The 22,121-nt window shown below is 37.3% G+C and overlaps 1 protein-coding gene and 1 pseudogene across 2 annotated transcripts in view; one reads left to right on the forward strand and one right to left on the reverse strand.

Annotated features, from left to right (window-relative positions):
* LOC109093629 overlaps window positions 1-10,946 on the forward strand; it is a 34,673-nt pseudogene extending 23,727 nt beyond the window's left edge.
* A 2,313-nt stretch (window positions 10,947-13,259) lies between these two features.
* The window catches only part of LOC109095722, a 28,342-nt gene continuing 19,480 nt past the window's right edge, over window positions 13,260-22,121 (reverse strand). For both annotated transcript variants that reach the window (XM_042763692.1, XM_042763691.1), the window contains 14 exons: window positions 21,916-22,052; window positions 21,578-21,689; window positions 20,922-20,985; window positions 20,517-20,723; window positions 20,274-20,419; window positions 20,048-20,166; window positions 17,671-17,795; window positions 17,408-17,505; window positions 16,166-16,302; window positions 15,654-15,778; window positions 15,378-15,523; window positions 15,043-15,145; window positions 14,529-14,665; window positions 13,260-13,990 (listed from right to left, as the gene is read on the reverse strand). In XM_042763692.1, the coding sequence (XP_042619626.1) occupies window positions 13,870-13,990; window positions 14,529-14,665; window positions 15,043-15,145; window positions 15,378-15,523; window positions 15,654-15,778; window positions 16,166-16,302; window positions 17,408-17,505; window positions 17,671-17,795; window positions 20,048-20,166; window positions 20,274-20,419; window positions 20,517-20,723; window positions 20,922-20,985; window positions 21,578-21,689; window positions 21,916-22,052 (1,777 nt within the window). In that variant the 3' untranslated portion in view covers window positions 13,260-13,869. The remainder of the gene's footprint in view (window positions 13,991-14,528; window positions 14,666-15,042; window positions 15,146-15,377; window positions 15,524-15,653; window positions 15,779-16,165; window positions 16,303-17,407; window positions 17,506-17,670; window positions 17,796-20,047; window positions 20,167-20,273; window positions 20,420-20,516; window positions 20,724-20,921; window positions 20,986-21,577; window positions 21,690-21,915; window positions 22,053-22,121) is intronic.

The following is a 22,121-nucleotide window of genomic DNA, read 5'->3' on the forward strand; positions in this document are numbered from 1 at the left end:
GCACTGAATGAACTGTACCAGCACATCAGTGAGCAGCAGACAGCCCACCCTGAAGCTTTTTTCATCTTGGCTGGGGATTTCAACCATGCAGACTTAAAGAGTGTGTTCCCACTGTCATGCTAATGCCTGCATACAGACCTCCAAGAGTACTCAGAGACTGTCACTGCCTACATCAACAAGGGTATTATTGATGTAACAGTCATAAAGGCCATCACTGTCTGGGCCAACCAGAAGCCGTGGATGACAGAGAAGGTCTACAGACCCCTGAAGACGCGGAACGCTGCCTTCAGAACTGGAGATGAGGTGGGCCTGAGGACAGCCAGGGCCAACCTGTCCCGTGGCATCAGAGAGGCTTAGAGACAGTACTCCAGGAGAATAGCCCATCGATTCAGCGACAGCAGAGACACTCGGAGCCTGTGGCAGGGGATACAGACCATCATGGACTACAAGCCCCCACCGCGGACCTGTGACAGCACCATTTCCCTGCTGAACGAGCTGAACGGCTTCTTCGCTCGCTTTGAGGCACAAAACAGCTCCACTGAACAGAAGACTCCACCTCCTCCCAGTGACCAGGTGATGACGCTGACCCCAGACAGCATGAGGAGATCCCTCAGCAGGATCAACACACGCAAAGCTCTGGGTCCTGACAACATTAATGGGCGTGTACTGAGAGACTGTGCAGCGGAACTCACTGATGTCTTCACAGACATTTTTAACATCTCGCTTAATCAGGCCATTGTCCCCACATGCATCAAAGCTACCACCATCATCCCAGTCCCGAAGAAGCTGTCTCCATCCTGCTTCAATGACTACCGTCCAGTTGCACTTCCCCCTATTCTCATGAAGTGCTTTGAATGGCTAGTCATGCAACACATCAAGTCTGCCCCCCCCCCTCCCTGGTCCCCTTCCAGTTTGCATATCTGTCCAACCGCTTGACCGATGCCGCCATCTCAACTACCCTCCACTCAGCACTCACACATCTAGAGAAAAAAGACTCATACCAGTCCTTACCAGGTCAAGAAAATATGATCATATTACCCCAATCTTACAGTGTCTGCACTGGCTACCTATTAAGTTCCGTATCAGTTATAAAATATTATTATTTACTTATAAGGTCCTTAATGGTTTAGCTCCTGCGTACCTAACTAGTCTTCTACCACACTACAATCCATCACGATCCCTAAGGTTCAAAACGCTGGACTTTTGGTAGCACCTAGGAAAGCAAAGTCCACTAAAGGAGGTAGAGCTTATTTTCGCATTTGGCTCCCAAACTCTGGAATAGCCTTCCTGATAATGTTCGGGGTTCAGACACACTTTCTCTGTATAAATCTAGATTAAAAACACACCTCTTTGGCCAAGCATTCAAATAATGCATCTCATAATTTTGGACTGCAGTTATATCTGATCAAATGCGCATTATTATTCTTTAGCTTGGGTTAAACTAATTAATTTTACTTGGCTGGAACAGCAGCTACGCTAATTATGTCTCTATTTATTTCTCTGTTTTGATTTACATCCCGTGGTAACTAGGATTTACACAAGCTCCAGTCTGGATCCAGAACACCTGAGAAGAGATGATACCAACCCCTCAGAGGACCTCAGATGATGCTAACCCTGAGACAACATACAGAACTACCACATTTTGCTATAAGTTTGATTGCATAATTGTTGTTAATAGTGTTAATCATCTGTTTGTTTACATCTTTTATTTGTTTATTTGTTTGTTTGTTATTCTTTTATTGATGTTTCCGAACATTTCTGCCATATGCACATAAACTGACAATCATCACTGATAAGCTACTACTAAATATTGTCGAAACTTAATTTTCTGTAAAGTTGCTTTGCAATGATTTGTATCGTAAAAAGCGCTATGCAAATAAACTTGAATTGAATCAGTTCAGCATTCAACACAATCATCCCTCAACAGCTCATTCACAAACTGGTCCAGCTGTGGCTCAACACTTCGCTATGCAACTGGCTGTTAGACTTTCTGACTGGAAGACCTCAGGCAGTACGGGTCGGCAGCAACACATCCAGCACCATCACACTGAACACTGGGGCCCCCCAAGGATGTGTGCTGAGCCCCCTCCTCTTCACTCTGCTGACCCACGACTGCACACCGTCACACAACTCCAAACTCTTCATTAAGTTTGCGGATGAAATGACTGTGGTGGGTCTCATTAGCAACAGAGATGAGACAAACTACAGGGGCGAGGTGAGCCATCTGGCCGGGTGGTGCAGAGACAACAGTCTCTCTCTGAACGTGGAGAAGGCGAAGGAGATTGTTGTTAACTTCAGGAGAGTGCACACTCAGCATGCTCCTCTGAACATCAGTGGTGTGTCTGTGGAGAGAGTGAGCAGCACCAAGTTCCTGGGTGTGCACATCACAGAGGACCTCTCCTGGACTGAAAACACTGCAGCACTGGCCAAGAAAGCACAGCAGCGTCTCTACTTCCTCCACAAACTGAGAAGATGCAGAGCCCCGGCCCCCATCATGTGCACCTTCTACAGAGGCACCATCGAGAGCATTCTGATGAGCTGCATCACTGTCTGGCGCCTGCAACACGTCCTGCCTGAAGACCCTTCAACTCATAGTGAGAGCAGCTGAGAAGATCATTGGTGTCTCCCTCCCCTTCCTCCAGGACATTTATGGTACCTGTCTCACCCGTAAAGCCCTCTGCATCGCAGGTGATCCCACTCACCCGTCACACAACTTCTTCAGTCTGCTGCCATCAGGGAGGATACTGCGGAGTCTCCAGGCCAGGACCAGCAGACTGAAGGACAGCTTCATTCATCAGGCTGTCAGGAAGCTGAACTCCCTTCTGACCTTGCCCCCCCCTCTTTTTCCCCATGCACCACTGAACTCTGAACCTCAGTCCCTACCCCCCGCCCCCAGCTCCCACTAACACACTGGGATATGCACCAGACACTTTGTACAGCATTGGTCTGCTCTCTACCTCATTCAGCAGTTAACTGACCTCATTCAACCACCTCTTCTGTCAGTTTAAATAAAGAACTGCTCTCTGAGATTTTTGACACTTTAATCAGAGTGAATAAGCTCTTTTGCACTACAATCATTATGTCTGCACTGTTTACTTTACTGGTTTGCACTCTATCTACCATCTGCCTTGTGCTGCTATACTTATCTTTCTTTTTATATGACCTGTTTGTATATTTGTATAGTTGTACTTTATAGTTTATTATCTGTATTTAATGTTCTACTGTTAGTGTTATCTCTATGCACCAAGGGTCTGAGAGTAACGCAATTTCAATTCTCTGTATGTATGTACTGTACATGTGGAAAAATTTACAATAAAGCACACTTGACTTGACATACAAGTTTCTCTAGGATAGATCACTTATTTCTCAGCCCATCACTAATTTCATCTAACTCTTCCATCTCTATATTACCAATTTTATTGTCTGATCACTCTGCAGTGTCATGCAATGTTCACCTTTCCAACATTTAGACCAAGGCCCCTAGATGGCATCTTAACACATCATTACTAAATAATCAGACATTCATTAATTTGCTAAAAGATCATATAAAGGAGTTTCTCGAAATTAAAGGGATACTCCACCCCAAAATGAAAATTTTGTCATTAATCACTTACCCCCATGTCATTCCAAACCCGTAAAAGCTTCATTTGTATTCAAAACACTTTTTAAGATATTTTGGATGAAAACCGAGAGGCCTGTGACTGTCCCATAGACTGCCAGGTAAATAACAGTGTCAATGTCCATAAAAGGTATGAAAGTCGTGGTCAGAATACTCCATCTGCCATCAGATCAGACGTGCAATCTGGATTATATGAAGTGACAGGAACACTTTGTAAGCGAAGAAAACAAAAATAACAACTTTATTCAACAATTCCTTTGTCAACATTCTCCTCTGTGTCTCTCCATATCACTGTATGCTGCGTATGCTCTTCTGTGTCATCCGCGCCACAATGATGCGCTGTTTCTATGTGTATTTAACTTTGATTTGAAAGAAAACAGTGGATATCTGTATATCTTTTTCTTCTGCTCTTGCCAAAGTGAAAACCCGCCAATTTACACAATTAGAAAATAAGATCCGGGTATTACAAAACTTACAAAAACAAAAATTTTCTGATCAACAATACACTGCTTCTTAAAAAGTGTAAAGATCTGTTAGATTGTTCCATCTACAGACCAGTATCACTCATACCATGCAATCTAAAAGTTTATGCTAAAACTCTTGCCTTTTTCAACAGATTTTGATTTATCGGTCGACTGGGAGAGGGTGTGGTCTAATCTAATCTTAATTTCGAACAACTTGGCTAATTGTCTTATCCATTTCAAAGTCATCCAAAGAGCATACATAACTCCTTAGAAGAGATTTAAAATGAAACTGCAATCGACCTATAACTGCCATATCTGCAACACTGTATTGTCAGGTACCTTTCTCCACATGTTTTGGGAATGCCCAATTGTTGTCAACCTATGGACTCATATGAATACTGTTTTGTCCTTTTTACTACAAATTGATTACACGTCTAATCCTGTTCAATCAGGACCACTTTCGTCAAGTATATTTAATACAATAATATTGCATACAGTTAGTGTTGGTGGTATGGTTCTGTTCTGGGCAACACTCCACATGCCTGTCCATACAGCCATGCTTGGACAGAGCGGGGAGAGCAGCAAGACAAAGTTCATTAAAGAAGAGAATGTTGTTTGCTGGTTTTACAGCTTCAAAGAAGACAATAATACAAAACTGGTTTACTTTTTTTTCTAACTTTTTGGATTCATAGCCTCCTTAAGATAGTAACCTGTGAATGTTCAACAGCACAAAAATTAACAAGGCTAAACCTAGTACCATTGATGCATGGCAATGTTTTTCTTCCGACATTTTGGACTATATAAAGGAATTACCATATATACTGTATATATATTTTTTCCAAAGTTCACAAGGATGGACATTTGGAGACAGATCAACAAGAGAGAGAATGTGTCAAACGTAGTCAGGTCATCAAAGAGAAAACTCCTTCAGAGTCGGTCTCTGGTTCAGTCCATGAAGAAACTGATAAACCTGGTGAGACGGTGCTTGATGATAAACTCAAAGAGGAACCTGTAGAATCATCTCAGACAGAGATGCTTGCTAAAACCCAAGGTGCCAGTGCTTCAAATAAAAAGAAGAAAAACAAGCAGAAGCAGAAACAGAGTGAAAAGCAAGAGAGTGACAGAAAGATAGATGACAAGAATGAAACAATATGTAGTGAAGACAATCCAAACCAAAATATGAAGGGTGATCTAGAAGGAAACCATCAGGATCCCTCAGGGAATGATAAATCCAAAACAACAATGAATACAGATGTCCTACATGATGTTAAAAGAACCAGTAAATTGGATGGTATCAAAACAACAAGCACAAATATAAATGCTGATGATGCTCAAGATAAAATTCTGTTACAGATAAAGCTGATTTAGCAGGAATTTCTAAAACAATCTCAAATTTTGATTACCCTGAATCTGGCTTTCAGATGATCTGTCCAACAATATTATTGCTAACCCTGCAAACATAATTGATGAATCCAGGAACAACCTGTTCACCAGCCAATGGAAAGCCAACTTCAAGACATTATTGGAGCAGAACTGGACTAGGAAGAGGTTGAGACACAAAGTGAACTGGATGAAGAAAACCTTAAAGTGCCTACTGAAATAGTGTTTGATGGAAGCCATGTTGACAACACTCCTTTAATTGAAACCCAGGTTTAGTTTGTGGATGAGGATCACCTGTCTTCCAATGAAGCAATTCAGGAATCAGTTGGAGAGTCAGATGCTACTGACCAAAAACCCAATGTAGAAAAAGATGAGGAGGAAAGATCAATCCAAAATCAGGTTACACTTGAAGTGCACCTGCCTAAAGAGAAGAAGAACTTCTGGTAAAGTCAGATGTGGCTGCTCAGGAGCTTAAGGAAGAAGATGAGAAAGAGGAAGATGAAGGAGAATCATTTGATTTTGATGAAATGGATCTTGAAGAATCATCAGATGCCCCTCTAAAAACTTTCTAGATCAGCCAAAAGAGGAAGTTACTCCTTTAAATGAAAATGTCCAAGAAGTGAACACCAAAGCAATGTCACTGATGAGGACCAAACTATAGAAGATGAACATCTAGAACTTGCAGATCAGGAATCAAAGCCAAAGGAGCAGAAAGATGATGGACAAGACACAGAAAACCCACAAACAACAACAGAAGAAGAAGGATGTTTAACAGAGGACAGCCAAATCAACAGTGAAGTCAGACCTAATGATCAGCAGCATGATATTACTGGAATTATAGAAGATGCATTTGAGGAGCATCGGCAGGCATCTGAAGATGTGACGCTCAGTGAAGGAGTTAATCTGATCTCAGAGGTGGAGACAAGAAATGTAGGCCATGAGGTCAATAGTTCTATTCGTCACAAAAAAGGCTTTGAAGAACCCTAAAAAAACCGAAGTGATCTTACAGTCAAGCCCAGTTATCACTCACTGCAGCTGTTTCAGCAAATATATTTTATGCATGAATGTTTTACACCTGATTAACGATACTGAATGCACACTGGAAATTAGTTCAAACAGTATTTAATGTTTAGCTATCGAAGATATTATAGCTTTTTTGGTTTCTGATCACAAATGTAGCCAAATTTTGGAGTGCTTAGATTAGCGAGCAAGGTCCTGGCAGATCGCTAGGTCAGATGTAGGCCTAGTTCTGAAATTTGCACACTGCCAGATAACGCATCCCCTAGTATTGGTAACTTTAGGAGTAGGTGTGGGGGAGGGGTTAGGATTAGGGGTGGGGTTGGAATTAGGCAATCAGTTAGCGATTTCAATGTGGGGGTGCATAATAGAGTTCAGCTCAACACCGGTCCTCGCAGATGAAAAAAAAAGCGAATAGGAATCGATAGGCAGAATCGAAAATTGAATTTGACAATAAGTATCCGATTCCTGATCTTAAAGGGTTACTCCATTGCAAAATAAAATTTTTGTAATTAATCACTAACCCCCATGTCGTTCCAAACACGTAAAAGCTTTGTTCATCTTCGGAACACAATTTAAGATATTTTGGATAAAAACAGGGAGGCTTGAGACTGTCCCATAGACTGCCAAATAAATAACAGTTGTCAAGGTCCAGGAAATACTTTTTGTATACGAAGAAAACAAAAATAACGACTTTATTCAACAATTCCTCTCCTCTGTGTCTCTCCAAACCAGCTTAGCACCATTTTGGCAATTCTGAGCTGTACGCAGGCGGCGTATGCTCTTCTGTATCAGCCGCACCACAAGGTTACGTTTTTTACGTGTATTTACGCTTTGGTTTGAAAGCAAACAGTGTACCAGCGTAGCGTGGCTGACACAGAAGAGCATACGCCGCCTGCGTACAGCCCAGAATACATTACGGTTGAATCACTGATGGCAGATGGACTATTCTGATGATGCTTTTCATACTTTCCTGGACCTTAATACTGTTATTTATTTGGCAGTCTATGGGACAGTCTCAAGCCTACCGGTTTTCATTCAAAAATCTTAAATTGTGTTCCAAAGATGAACAAAGCTTTTACGGGTTTGGAACGACATGGGGGTAAGTGAATGATGACAACATTTTTAATTTTGGGATGGAGTATCCCTTTAAGATTCTGGAAACGGAATTGATTTTCAATTCCCAACCATATACAGCAGAGGTCTCCAACCCTGGTCCTGGAGATCAAGGTGTTCAGGGCTACTTGATAATTACAGACAGGTGTGTTGGAGCAGGGTTGGAACTGAAGTCTGCAGGATGGTAGCTCTCCAGGAGCAGGGTTGGAGATCCCTGCTATACAGCATATGAGTAATATGTGTTTCTCTTTTGGAAATTACCAGCTTTCTGTCTGTGCTGCAGTCATAGCAGCTTCTTAATTACAATCTTTTCAGTTACAAAGGACCCGTAAGGTATTTGGTTTAAATGGGTATGTTGTTTAAAACTGTGGTGAATATATATATATATATATATATATATATATATATATATATATATATATATATATATATATGTATGTATGTATATATATATATATTAATGTGTGTAAACCCCTATTAAACATTCCTCTAAATTTTGACTGGAGCTTTGTAGTTACATTTTGTTTTTACAATTAATTTGTTGGGATTGAAAACTAATGAAATTATTTTATTCTCGTTGGTGAAGATGCTGTTGGGACATTGAGACCTAGTGTATGTTAACTGAACCATTTATGTAAAAATAAAACTTAAGCAAATATATGTTTTTCATTATTGTTTATTGATTGTGTTACAGCAGAAATTTTTAGTCATAATTTAATTTTCCAGATGTCTGGATAAGTTTTTATTATGCAATGTTAGAAGAAATGTAATTAAACTGCTTCAGATAAGAATGACTTATTTTTAATAATTTAAAAAACATTGATTTATTTTTAATCATGAAAGTTTAAATTTTCAGGACATGAATTATAGTATGTCACGCACTCATTGCATAACCTCAAGTAAGCTCACATCATGAAAATCACTGACATGTAATAGATGTACTGATTGAGTGAACGCTGAGAGATTTGACTACATGAGGCTGAAGCCTCTAATGTCACTGAAGTTTCTGCATGTTGCCCACCCTCATCATTCACATCCCAGCATAGGATAGCCTCACTTTTTGCATGCCCTGACTCCTCCGCTCCATACATTTGGCTCCTCCCATCCCTGCTATGTGAAATGTTTCCTGTCTAACCTTGGAATTTGTTTTAACATGAGAAAGTAATATTTTATAATTGCAAAAGACATGTTTTAGATGTTTAACTGTGGTTGTTAAAAATGTATGAATGTACCCTAAAGTGGTTATCATACTGAAGTAGATATTCAGTTGTTTAAAAAAAAAAAAAAAAATTGGTTGTTGTCTAATTGTCTATCTGTTGAACTTGCTTTTCAGAAATTCGCTTGCGGAAACTGGTTGATGAGAGGGAAAACTTAATAGAGCAGGTGTGTTTCTGGCAGTTACTGTACTTTACATTGACTTTGTCCTTATTTTGTGCCATTGCAAGCATGGTTGTCTGGTTTTTTTTTTCTATTCAGGTTAAGAGATTGAAAGATCAACTTGAGCAGAAGAAACAGAAGAATGGTACAGAGGACGCATCTAGTCCAGAGGGAGATGTGCTGGAGAACGGCGCTGACTCCAACATCATGGATATACAGAGTAAGAAACTGCCTGCACTCAGTCAGCCTCAGGGCAAAAGTTTTAGAAACTATTCTTCAGCTCACAATATTCATTACATTGTTTATTAATAATTTTTAATAGGTTTAGTTTATTGCCAGAGTAAGTAATACCCACAGCCTGAGATGTTGACAAATGTGTAAATGTTCCTTATTTCAGGGGATGCCAACAGACAAATCAATGACCTCAGATTTAAGCTCGTCAAATCAGAGCAAGAAGTCACAGCACTTGAACAGAATGTGAGTTCCTTTAATATATTTTATTGCTAATAATTGTAACACATTTTATCCTTTTAAAAATATGAAATAGTGAAATAACGTTTGAAGTGGTTTTAATTGAAACTCGTGTTGAAGGTCACAAGGCTCGAGGGTCAGGTGACCCATTACAAAGCCGCATCTGAAAACGCAGAGAAGGTGGAGGATGAACTCAAAGCTGAAAACCACAAACTTCAGCGTGAGGTACAATAGCCAATCTCTCAATAACAATAGCCTCTGCTTTTGAAAAAAAAATAAAAAATCTACTTATATGTACATACAATAATATGAATGGCTTGCACAACTTTTTTTTTTTTCATGGTAGTTACGCTCTGCGCTGGACAAGATTGAAGAGTTGGAGTCCAGTAACAGCCACCTCTCGAAAAGGCTGGAAAAGATGAAGTGTGGCCAGGGAACAGCAACAACTCCCTAATAGTTTCAGATCTGTCCCATTATCTGGCTGAAATCACCATTCCCATTGGGCATTTCCTATTATTCTGCACCTTATGCAAAGATAATAAAACTATTTAAAAAAAAAGCCTATAAGAAACGTGATACATTATATTCTGCAACCGTGCCATTTCCTCCTGTTTATCCATTTAGCTTGAGTTCTTCATCTTTGGAGAACCCAGTCAGGACTTTCTGAAGGATGCAGGAGGACTATTAGTGTGCTTCATTCAAATGCACAAACACTGTAGTTCAAAAAGTTAGAATGGTAATTGTCACATTTAAAAGTTGCTGTAACTGAAGTGATTCAAGCATAATGTGAAAAGCTGCCCGAGATTATTTGGAGAAGAGTCTTACTCTTTGAAAGTTACTTTTGAAATTCTGAATGTGATTGTGAAGACCCAGCTCTAGGATGTCTGGGTGGTCATTTGTTTGATTTAAGATAAAGACACCTGTTGCTTCACTAAAACAAGACAGACAAGTATGTATGATTGTGCGTGTTTGATGCTTTTATGTGTTCCACTCTAAAAGATATTTTATCATCACTAGTTGAGTTGACAAGATCTTCCTTATGTACCTGAAGCCAAAGGTTCTGGAGTAATATCGAGGTCTCACAGCTGGCTTTTACCATCTGTGTTCTTTTAATTATGTGTTTCCTCTAATGAATTGTCTATAAGGGGCTTCCTAACATGCCCTACATGTCAGAAAGACTGATGTGACATAAATGAGGATTTAAATACTGGTTGTTAGTGAATTTTGTTGTTGCACTGATGGTGAAATTCAACCACCTAACTGAACCACATAAATCAGGAAGTTGTTCAAGGATTTCAGGCTGAGCAGCAACCTTTGATGCATTAATTGCTGAAGACTGTTGTGATCACAAATACCATTTATTATCACCATCCTGGATGAGAGGCGGCTCCACCCTGTTTACAAATGCTTTAAACCAATTATAGGTTAACTTTATGAAAACTGAACTATGTTATGATCTGCAATAAAGTGTCCATTTTAATTAAAAAGTTGTCTGTAGTCTATATATAAATTCACTTAACACATGCCTTCAAAACAGACCAACACTGAAGAGTCAGGGTACTGTGAACTACATACTATGTATGTATTTCAAATAAATGTAAGGAGTGAAATTCTTTCCTTATGAAATGAATTCTTTGTGAAGACAAACATTCAGGAACTCTCGCAATACAAATGCAAATGCAACAAGACAATGGGCTTTGATCTCCTTGTGGAGCCAAACACTCAGAAACTCTCGCAATGCAAATGCCATGTCACAAGACAACAGATAGGAAAATCTGGAAGAAAGACCATTAGCTCTTTGGTACCTTCACCCATCCTTCCCCCCAGGGCACATGGTCCAGGCAACTAAAAGTTGTTACACTCACATAAAACATTTACTATATCTTCAGGATTCATGATCGTAAACTTTTCATGTTTGGTGTCATTTTAAAGGTCTTTGTGCGATTGGCAAATTGGTCTCAATTTCACAGTAGTCACTTGTATTATAAGAAAGACTGAAAACATTTGTAGAATTGTGTTCTGCTGAGAAGAGGGTGTGTCCCCCTTTAGGGGTCTGTGAGAATGTTTATCTCCAGCCAGGTGTGACCCTGATGTGACCACGGGAACCTAAAGAACCAAAAGGACTTTTATGTTTTTACAACTGATTTGAAGATTTCTTTATTGTCTGGTCTGAGTATGTAAGGGAAGTGACAAAACACTATGGGGGATTCTGTAGTCAGATCAGCCCATAGTGTGGAGTGTATTTCATATGCTCCATACTATGTATCTTCCTGAAGTCAGGTATACTATTATTTAGTTAAGTTATGTAATTGTGTTAAACACATTGTGCCTATAGAGCACACTGTATAGTTGTTTGTGCTACTACATGTACACATTGGCTAGTTAAGTTTATTCTCTAAAACACCTGAGTGCCTTTGCTATGCATTTTAGACCATGTGTCTTAAATTAGGATAACTGTTACATGTGTGACTATGTTAAATATGTGTGCCTCCTGCGTGGATCACTTGGCCGTTCCCCATATGGCTACAGTGTTTATGTGCAGGAGCAAAGTTGCAACACAACTACAATGTGATTTACAGTTACACTATCCTTTCTAAATTGGCTTCTAATTGTTTCATTATGTAACTGACATGATACAATTTTACCTGACTGATAATAAATTGCTATATTTGATTTACCCTAAACTCTTCTGAAATCATTATGACTAGTAAACTGTGAGGACGCATTTGTTACCGCAAATCTACGGCTAGGATAGGTCAAACTGAAGGCTCGAGAATGATAGGAGCAGTAGGCACGTCATCAGGGACCTTCTGATTTCTGTCTATCGCTGCTGTTAGCAAGTTGTATGGGAAAAGATTAAATTAACTACACTTTTGTCATAAGCAAGCAGTAGGCGTCAGGCAAAACATGTATTAGTCTACCTACATCCTCTGACTAACATCAGACTGGCGAGTTTGTGATCGTAAGATCCACGTGAAGCTAGCGTGAGACTTAAAAGAGACATTAGGTCCCTAGTGAACGGATAATTGAAAGTATAGTGAGTCCGGAATAATCAAATATCAAAATTGATACATAATCAACCTTTGTGATCAGTTTTTAAATAGAAACATTGTCTAAATTCAGTGATCACATGAAATTGGAGTCAGACTGAACACTGAGCTATAAATTTACACTAAATTCTGATAAATTCAGAAGCACAAGTAAAAGACCGAATATGCATTAAACCTTCGACCAGGCCACTGGATTCCGTTTTTTGGGCCGGTGGGTGGATCCTTACATAAATATTTTTTTGTGACAAAGAATTTCACAACCCTTACGAAAAAGAAGTTTATTCAAGTGCTATTAGTATACTTCTTTTAAACTAAAAATAGGAAAGTATGGTTTTAGTTTACTTTTTATATACTTCTCAGAAATGGGCTCTATGTACTTCTCAGAAATATACTTAAAATGACATTTAAGTATACTTGACTTATACTTACAAAAAGTCTAAATATACTTGAACTTTACTTCAGTATACTTAATAAAATAAACTTGAAGTATACTACTTTTTGGTAAGGGAAGTCAATTATTAGAGATAATTTTGCCTTGTGGATTTTTGACCTGTCAAAAGTAATTTTTAACATTTAAAATATTAGTAAAATTGAGTATAAACTGAGCCAGATGTAATTAAGCTAGAACATATATGCAATAATATATACACATAAATAATGTTTACATATAACATATTTGAGATATTTCTGTGTCTGTCTCATTCTGTCATGTATTGTGTGGTACTGTAAAAAAAGAATACATATAAACACAGCAAGACAAACAGGTTGATATGGAAAATGGATATTTAATATACTTTAAACTGAATTTTTGAACTGTAAAATAAATTTATAACATTAAATGTAAATTTGAATGTCTGTTTAACTGTTCTTACAGTTGACAATTTCTTTAATGTAATTTTCTGAAAGGAAATTGAAAATTGATTATATTTATATTTCAATATGCAATAACCTATGAAAGATCATTTCTGCCATGGAAATAAAAATAAAAAAGGTAAATTTCTGACCCAAAAAAAAAAAAACAAAAAAAAAACATCTGAATTATCAGACATAAACTCAAAATTGCACACACAAAAAAGGTCTGAATTGTGAGTGTTTTTTTTTTTTTTTTAATCTTGCGGGGATTCAATAATAAAAGCTTCTATAATAACCTCTCTTGTATACCTTTAAAATTTATCAGTTCTAAATAAGATAATTATTTAAATACATAAGTAAAGATACATAAGATACATTGAATAACACATCAAATTAATAATATACAGTGGAATTTGTAATTTCTATACGAGAAAAAGAAAAAAATGAAGGATGAATATGATAAAGAGGATTGTGTGATTATTATAGTGTAGTAGAATCACTGCCGAAACATTATCTACATCATTTAGCCATCTGTTTCCTCTAGCTGGGATGTGCGATACTCCACAACAGATTTTTTCATGTTCTTATCTTGAGTAAGATCTGTGCAACTAAGTGCCTTCCCTGTTACTGGATCATTGTTGTTCCTGCAACAATTAAAAAAAAAAAAATCTGTTATTATCTTCCTACTATAAACCTCCTCAATATAGAAGACAACATTAAAGCAAGGAACTTCATCTGCAGATCACCACAGGTAGATCAGATCCCTTCTATCTAAGCATGCAAGACAACTTCCTTTCTAATAGCATTTTATAAGCATATAATGTTGCTATAATAATATCATGAGTTATGAAAATAGCTTGTTTGTGGGCCTCTGTCTGGTAAGGAACCTTTACTCATTTTCACCATCACCCTCTGCCTGACACCCCTTCTGCAAATCTTAGTTTCATTTAGAAAATAGGTGAATGGCACCTTGATATACCATAACATTTCCTCAAGGAATAAAATCACTTTCCCAGACTTTTGCTGTACCTCGATGATGCAACTCCATGTGAACAGCAACCACAAGACACAATTCCCGCACAATTCTGAGCACCTAACTCAGTTACTCTCAGTGCACTAACACAAATAAATTGTACATCACTCTAATGAATAAATCTCAACTTTTAATCCACTGAAACTTACGTCTTAAGATGTTCCTCAATGGCTCTTCGCTCGTACACATATCCACCTTTGGCCTTGACTGGATCAATGAACATCTTTCCTGACAAAGGACATACCAGATGAGGAGGCACTTCAACATCGCTCTCAACTATATATTGCTGAAAAACAGATTGAAATGCAAAAATAAACAAATACATACATAAAGTTGTAATGTTGTTTAATAACTATTTTTCCTAAAACAGGATAATATCCTAACAAATATATGCATATAGAAATGATTAACAATTTAATTTACTACAAGTGTACAGAGCTCAGATTTATACGTTATAAAATATGTACAATTTTAACCTGTTGAAATGTTGACTTAGGGGCTGCTCAAGTACCTTTCTTTTCAAATTTTATACGTTCTTGAGACATTTTAAAATGTATGATTGTCCAGTAATTGTGTGTCCTTCAAAATTCAGAAACATGAGTTCTCTATGGCAAAAACTCTGGGCTATGTTTATTGGTAATAATGGAATGAAAAAGATTTTACCTTTTCAATGGTTTCCATGGACTGATGTGCATTTATTGCAGTGTCATCTTTAGCTGCTTGCTCATAGATTTCTTTACTAGTCAGGAATTCCTCTGCTAATATGCTAACGATACAATGGTGGACAAAAATACATGTGCAGAATCAGATCGATGCTAAATTAATAAAGTAATGCATTTTACAACCTAAATGGACTTTAGTCTCTGTCTGTGGTATGTTCTGATTATATCAGATTTGTTAAGTCCATTTAATAATAAAAAAACTTTTAGAGTTTTAAAGTGGTAATAAAAAATAAAAAAAAAAAAATAAAAAACACCAGGTGAAGAATAGGAGGCTACCTGTCTAGAGGATCGTCAGCCTCTGGGAGTATCAGAAGTCCATATATAGCATCCAATATCTCTCTCATAGTAACATCAGCTGAGTAGTTTCGATCAAATATGTTGTGACAAATCCTTCCCACACTGTTGATGTTGCAATGGTAAATCTGTACTGCAGTTTAGGATATTATAGAGTACAAAATGCTCTATGTTCTATGCTTTACACTTAATGTATTAATGAAAAAACAGAAATCAGTTTCTGAAAATTACTATGACACTACTAAGGCTCAAGGATACAGGAGTGCAAAACCGTACAGCAGGTGGCTTTACTGGATAATCATGGCCAAACTGACAATACAGCTCAAAGGTTCCACTCTCATAGGGCGTTTCTGGAGGCCCTTTCATGACAATCCTCCAAAAAGCTGAAATATGCAGATATGCAAACCAATTAATGGGTTGCCAGGTTTTTGAGGATTATGGCTTTTTTATATCTGTGGGCAATATACATCAAAGACACTTCTACCCACAAACAGAAATTTTAAGGTGGTGAGACTACATATAGACTAACCATCTTTCATTTTCAAGGGTCAAGTATCAAAATCATCACGTCAGTTTTGTAAAGATATCTAAACAACCTAGATTCTGTATGCCCCCCACATGCCATCAATTACTGATATTGTTCATTATTATTTAATTAATTATCAAATTATTGAAAATTACTGATGTTAGGAACTATTGGTACAGCAGGAGAAATAGCATGAACTGTCTTATTTTGACCAACACATAAAAGTAGATTTAATCATACTTACTGAGGTCGGTTTCTGAGGGATACACAGAACAATATGGATGGGGATCACAGTGAAGACTCTTCAGCTCTTCTAAGATCCGTTTATCTTTCTCCATGAAACGGCCTGACTTAGATTCCCGTATTTTCTTTTTTAGTACACTAATAAGGAAATTATTTGTGTATTAGTATGTAGAATAAAAAGAATTACATGATATCCCCTACAACTTTTTAAGTGTTTCTACAACTTAGGGAATTCATGAATTAAAAGTCTCTTCAAAATTATTACTTTCCTAGAATATTTAGAACATCAATTCATATTTACTAGAATTTCTTTAAAGAAAAGAACCATATAAGTGTTTCCTAAATGATAACAATTTTCTTTATGTATCAGATTAAATTATTGTGGTGGGCAGTGAAAGTTTTGGCAGGGGAAGTATAAATCTGAACCATTACAGGAAAGAAAAATAAGCATTGCTATTGATTCCTTAATAATGATTGGTTGAGCCATATTGGAAGCCATTGTAAACTATAACTTGAAAGCTGGCAATGTTCTGAAAGCTGTACCACCTGACCGCCTCAGATTCATTTAGGCGTCAGTGATGTTGATATTGCCATAGTTTGAGGATATGGACAGGCTGCGTTCATGCCATGTCATAATTACCATAATTCCGAGATAACACATGCATTCTACTCTGAGCTGTTCCACATCCCGGTCAGGCAGCAAAAGCAGTATCACACTTGCAGTCTGCAATATGGCTCTATAATAATTTGTCAAATCTGACATTTTCTGGGTCCAAACACCATTTCAGATCTCAAAAGTACACTGCGATATTTTAAAAGCTTTTAAAATTTACAAGAGTTCAAGTACGAGTTCTGCAAGCATGTGAATGTTTACCATAGAAATGGAGTTGCCATAGTGTTGCCATAGAAATGCATAATTCTGAGTCTGAGGACGTGGAACAGCTCAGAGTAGACTGTGATCATGGCCATTTGTCAAGTCTGACATCAAGTAACTTAGTTTCTGGGTCCAAATACCATTTTAGATCTTAAAAGAACCCTGTGACTTTTTAAAAGCTTAGCTATAAATGAATGATATTCACACATGAAACAGAGTAAAAGCTTGGACCTGGAAACAGTATTTGATATGTCATGACTCGTGAATTAACAATTGGATAGAGCCATATCACACTCCTGCTTGTGTGATATTTAAAAAATAAATAAAATAGTGGCATGGTAGTGTGAATATGTGGACAATCAATAATACTTCTCTGTCCTGGCCACTTTCTCAGTGATCTGAGCAGGAAGCTTAATTTCTGGTCTTTCATTGTAGCCATGGGTAGCAAAGATTTTGGTCAAGTCTTCCTATTGAAAACAAATGAAAGAAGACAATCTTAATTTCTAATCTTGTAGTAACCTTGATGGTGATATATATTTTTCACGATAACTGCAATTATTTACAGAAATCATTGGTTCTTTATCAGATGTACAAGTATTCTGAGGCTGTAAAGGCTAAATTTTACTTCATACCTCTGTTTTTATGGAAGACACAGGTACCCTTGTTCTCTCTGCCCTCAGCTCCATTGACAAGACAGTTTCCGTTTCAAATAGCCTAAGGGCAACTTTTGCATTCTCAGGCTTAAAGCAATAGCCACCTAAAATCAACAGAGAAAGCCACAGTGATCTGACAACTTCTTTCAATGTTGAAATAATTTAGTCAGTAAAATGGATTTCATCAACAAGTGCACACTCTTTTAAGTTTTTAACTACAGGAGTTTAAACTCAGATCTGTCTAGTGCAAGGAGGCTATAATGCCCAAAGTGTAAGATCTCAGTGTAAGATTCATTCTCCCAGCCATAGGGAATCATGAAAGTGAAAGTGAAGTGAAGTGTGGCAAATTAATGTAAACAAGAATCCCAACACTTTCTCTGCACTTAACCCATCAAAGTGCACACACACAGTAGTGAACACACACACCGTGAACACACCCCCGGAGCAGTTGGCAGCCATGTGCTGCGGCGCCCGGGGAGCGGTTGGGTGTTTGGTGCCTTGCTCAAGGGTCTCACCTCAGTCGTGGTATTGAGGGTGGAAAAGAGGGCTGGTTATTCAATCCCCCCACTGACAATTCCTGCCGGACTAGAGACTCAAACCCACAACCTTCAGGTTACAATTCCGACTCATTAACCATTAGGCCAGGACTGCCCCATCACCAGAATACTAGGCACTTCTGGCTCCACATGCTAGGACCATTAACAGTTCCACACTGTCTGTAGTCCCTGGACAGGCCTCATCATCACAAATCAATTCTCTAAGTCTTGCTGTCTCTGCCTCTAAAGTGTCTCTCTACAGCATAAACAGCAAGAAATGGCATAAACCCTATTCAACCAGGTTTTCAGGGTTTATGGACTTCCGAAGATTGTCTCAGACTGTGGACCTCAGGTTATGTCTCTAGTATGGCAGGCATGCAACAAACATCTAGACATCAATAAGAAAAGTCCCATTTCTGTTTATAATCCCCAGACATAGCACTTTTCACTATACACATTATTGTAAAGCAGCTTCACAGAAAATTTATGTTTCTTTTAAATTCATTTTTCTCTTTTCATTACAATTAAGAGTAATTAATCAGTGGTGACTATGTCAAAGTAATGTCCATATGGCAGAAATATACAGTTCTAGGATAGTACAAACCTTGCAGTTAGTTAATGACAAATAAACAGGAAGAGACGTTAAATCTATAAATTTCCCTTGGCCTGACAAACCTTCTGAGATATGCCTGTGGTGGATGACTAGATTATGATTCAGTGAGAGGGTGTAGGACAGGGGTGTCAGACTCAATTCCTGGAGGGCCGGTGTTGTGCCGAATTCTGCACCAATGCCTGATTATGCACCCCATCGTTGACGTTGCTACCTGACTGCCTAATCCTAACCCCTCCCCGACACCTTCTCCTAAACCTATCAATACTAGGGGGTGTATGATCTGGCAGGGTGCAAATTTTGGCACTACACCGGAGCCCTGCAGAGTTTTGTACCAACCCTGCTCCAACACAAATACAATGTAGTTTTCAAAAATCCAGAAGGACTTAATTAGTTGGATCAGGTGTATTTAATTAGGGTTGAATCTAAACTCTGCAGGGCTCTGGAATTGGTGTAGGACATTGCATAAAGAGAGCTATATGTGTCACGATCACCAGCTGGATTGACCTTGACAACCACTAGAAGGGACTCCATCCCATATCTCTGTCATTCCCATAATCCTTTGCTCGGACTCATCAGCACTTATTGTTTGCACCTGTGTCTGGATCCTTGGATCCTATACCTTCATGTCAACAATAAAATACAATAAAAAACTACACCATTCCCAATTACTTCAATCCCACATTCCTGAATTCACCCTACATTAAAAATCTATTCACATATTCACTTTTTTTTTCTATTTATTTATTTATTTATTTATTTTTATTTTTTATTTTTTTAAAGCTAAGCATGTGAGTAATAAATGCCTATAAATTACTCTAAAATCAGACACACATACTGATAGGCTAAACACTTTTAGGCTAAACTGACCACAAATAATGTCTCGAGGCCTTAACTAGCAACAGTCTGAACTGTGATGTCATAAGCAATTGTGTTTATGGAAGTCTCTTTTCTTTTTGTTTACCAAAAATCCATTTGACAACTTGTATTGTTATTTACAGAAAATACTAAAACATTTAATTAAAATGTATGGAAAAAACTTAATAACAAATTGCCTCATAGGTCTGATAGTAGTGTGCCTAAATATATTTATAAAATAGACCCATAAAAAAAAATAATATAATAATTCAAATAAAAAACAATAATATTTTGAGTTAATTGTGCCTTAAAAATGGTTAGAAGAGAAAAATGTTAATACAAACACACACACCTGTTACATAGCTGATTCCATGTAAAACAGTGTTATCTGCTTTGCCAACAATAACTGCATCAACCACAATATTGCTGTCCATCAATTTTCTGGCAATGGTGACTGGATTACTCATGGAACTGTACATTAGACAATAAACATTATCCATAATCATTTTAGTTGGTGTAGTAATATTTTAAGACCATCAATTCAAGTAGGATAGGAATAGATACACAAATAAACACACCTGAAATCATTGCCATCCGTCAAACACAAGATGCGACATCTGCAAGCTGGAAATCTTTTCTTGATATTGTCAAGCTCTGAGATACCACGAACAAGTGCATCATATAACCTAGTGTACCCAGATGCTTCAATAGCATGCACTTGCTTCTACAAGTAAAAATGAATATGCAATACATTAGTGATTCAAAAAGCACAGAAATAGCGGTTAATTCTGGTAATGGTGTAATAATCAGGACAAAAATACCTTGAAGGTTTCCAAATTTTCAGTGAATTTAAGAACAGTTTTCACTTTGTCGTTAAACATCACAAGGCAGATGACATGTTGAAAATCATATGACATGCTTCGGTTTGAAAAGCTGTCAAAGATTTGCTTGACAGCATCAATGCGCTTCATTTGACTGGCAGTGTCATAACATTCTTCCATCATTGAAGAACTTGAATCAAAGAGCACCTGATAGGAGCATTAATTCATTAATTTTTCATTAGCTTGTTTGTTAATGTAAATTAAGTACTCCAAGTTATATATGGATGTTGTATAATTACTTTATGAAACCATAGAGCTTTGAAATGATTCAACACTTTATGCTTATAAGTGATTATAGCCATTTGAAAGTGTTGTAAACTTTACAAAAGCTTCTCTAGTACTTACCACAATTGCCTCTTTAGGGGTTTTACTGACTTCAACAATGTTGTCAGTTCTGGTATCATTGAGTCTGAATGGGTAGGGTTGGAAAAAGCAATTATTTATAGAATTTGTACAGTAAACCATGCAAAAGCTTAAATGAGCTGCTCACTCATGAAGTCAATTTGAAATCTTATTTTTCTTTTTTTTTTCTTTTTTTTTAATATATGTAAAATAAACAAGCCTTTAAGTTGATCAGCTAATGTAAAATGTGTTCAATGTTTTTATTGTTAGATTTTTAAATCTGCTATCTATGATCCAGTTTATTTGCTGGCTATTGGTAAAATTGGCAGTAAATACCCTATTTTCCTGCCAAATACCCTAATTTTATCCTATTGGTAAATTAAAACAGTGGGCAGGATCACACAAACCAAAACACAAATATACATTCCAGCATTATTAGCATTTATCAAATACATTGTGTGTATGTGTGCGTGTGTGTGTGTGTGTGTGTGTATATATATATATATATATATATATATATATATATATATACTCTAACACTATATATATATGAGAGAGAGAGAGAGAGAGAGAGAGAGAGAGAGAGAGAGAGAGAGAGAGAGAGAGAGCCTGTGACTTTTATTTATGGAGAAAAGCTCTTAAATTTTAGATATACTTACATTTTAGCCAGATCATTCACATTTTTTGTGGTCTCTTTTCCAGACAGACAGTCATAAACCTTAATCTCATACCGGTCTGCCTTGTTTTTGTTCAAGTAAACACCTAGATTATCTATATAGATAAATAATGTTAGATCAGAATGAATGTCTACATTGAAATATTTTGCTAAATATATACAGGAAAAAAAAATCTTATTAGGTTTTTAATACCCTGGTAGTATTGCAAATGAAACTTAGTTGCAAATCTCCTAAGGATGTTGTTTATATTGTATATTTATAGTATAATCAATTAATTAAACAGTCTAGCTTTTAACAGTCAAAACATTTAAAAATTGGACCTTCACTGAGATACACCAGCAGAGGTCCCTCTATTCCCATATTTGCCAGTTGCAGGGGTGGAGTGACAATCAAGTGACTGTACTCTTTGACATCCTCAAACATGTCTGAAAATGTTTTCTTCTGTTCAATCTGAAAGCTTTAAAAAAGCATTTTGTATAAAAATGTAATATTGTTTTACATATCAAATATGATATTATTATTCAAA

The sequence above is a fragment of the Cyprinus carpio genome, chromosome A9 (genome assembly GCF_018340385.1).
Source record: "Cyprinus carpio isolate SPL01 chromosome A9, ASM1834038v1, whole genome shotgun sequence".
NCBI classification, from domain to species: Eukaryota; Metazoa; Chordata; class Actinopteri; order Cypriniformes; family Cyprinidae; genus Cyprinus; species Cyprinus carpio.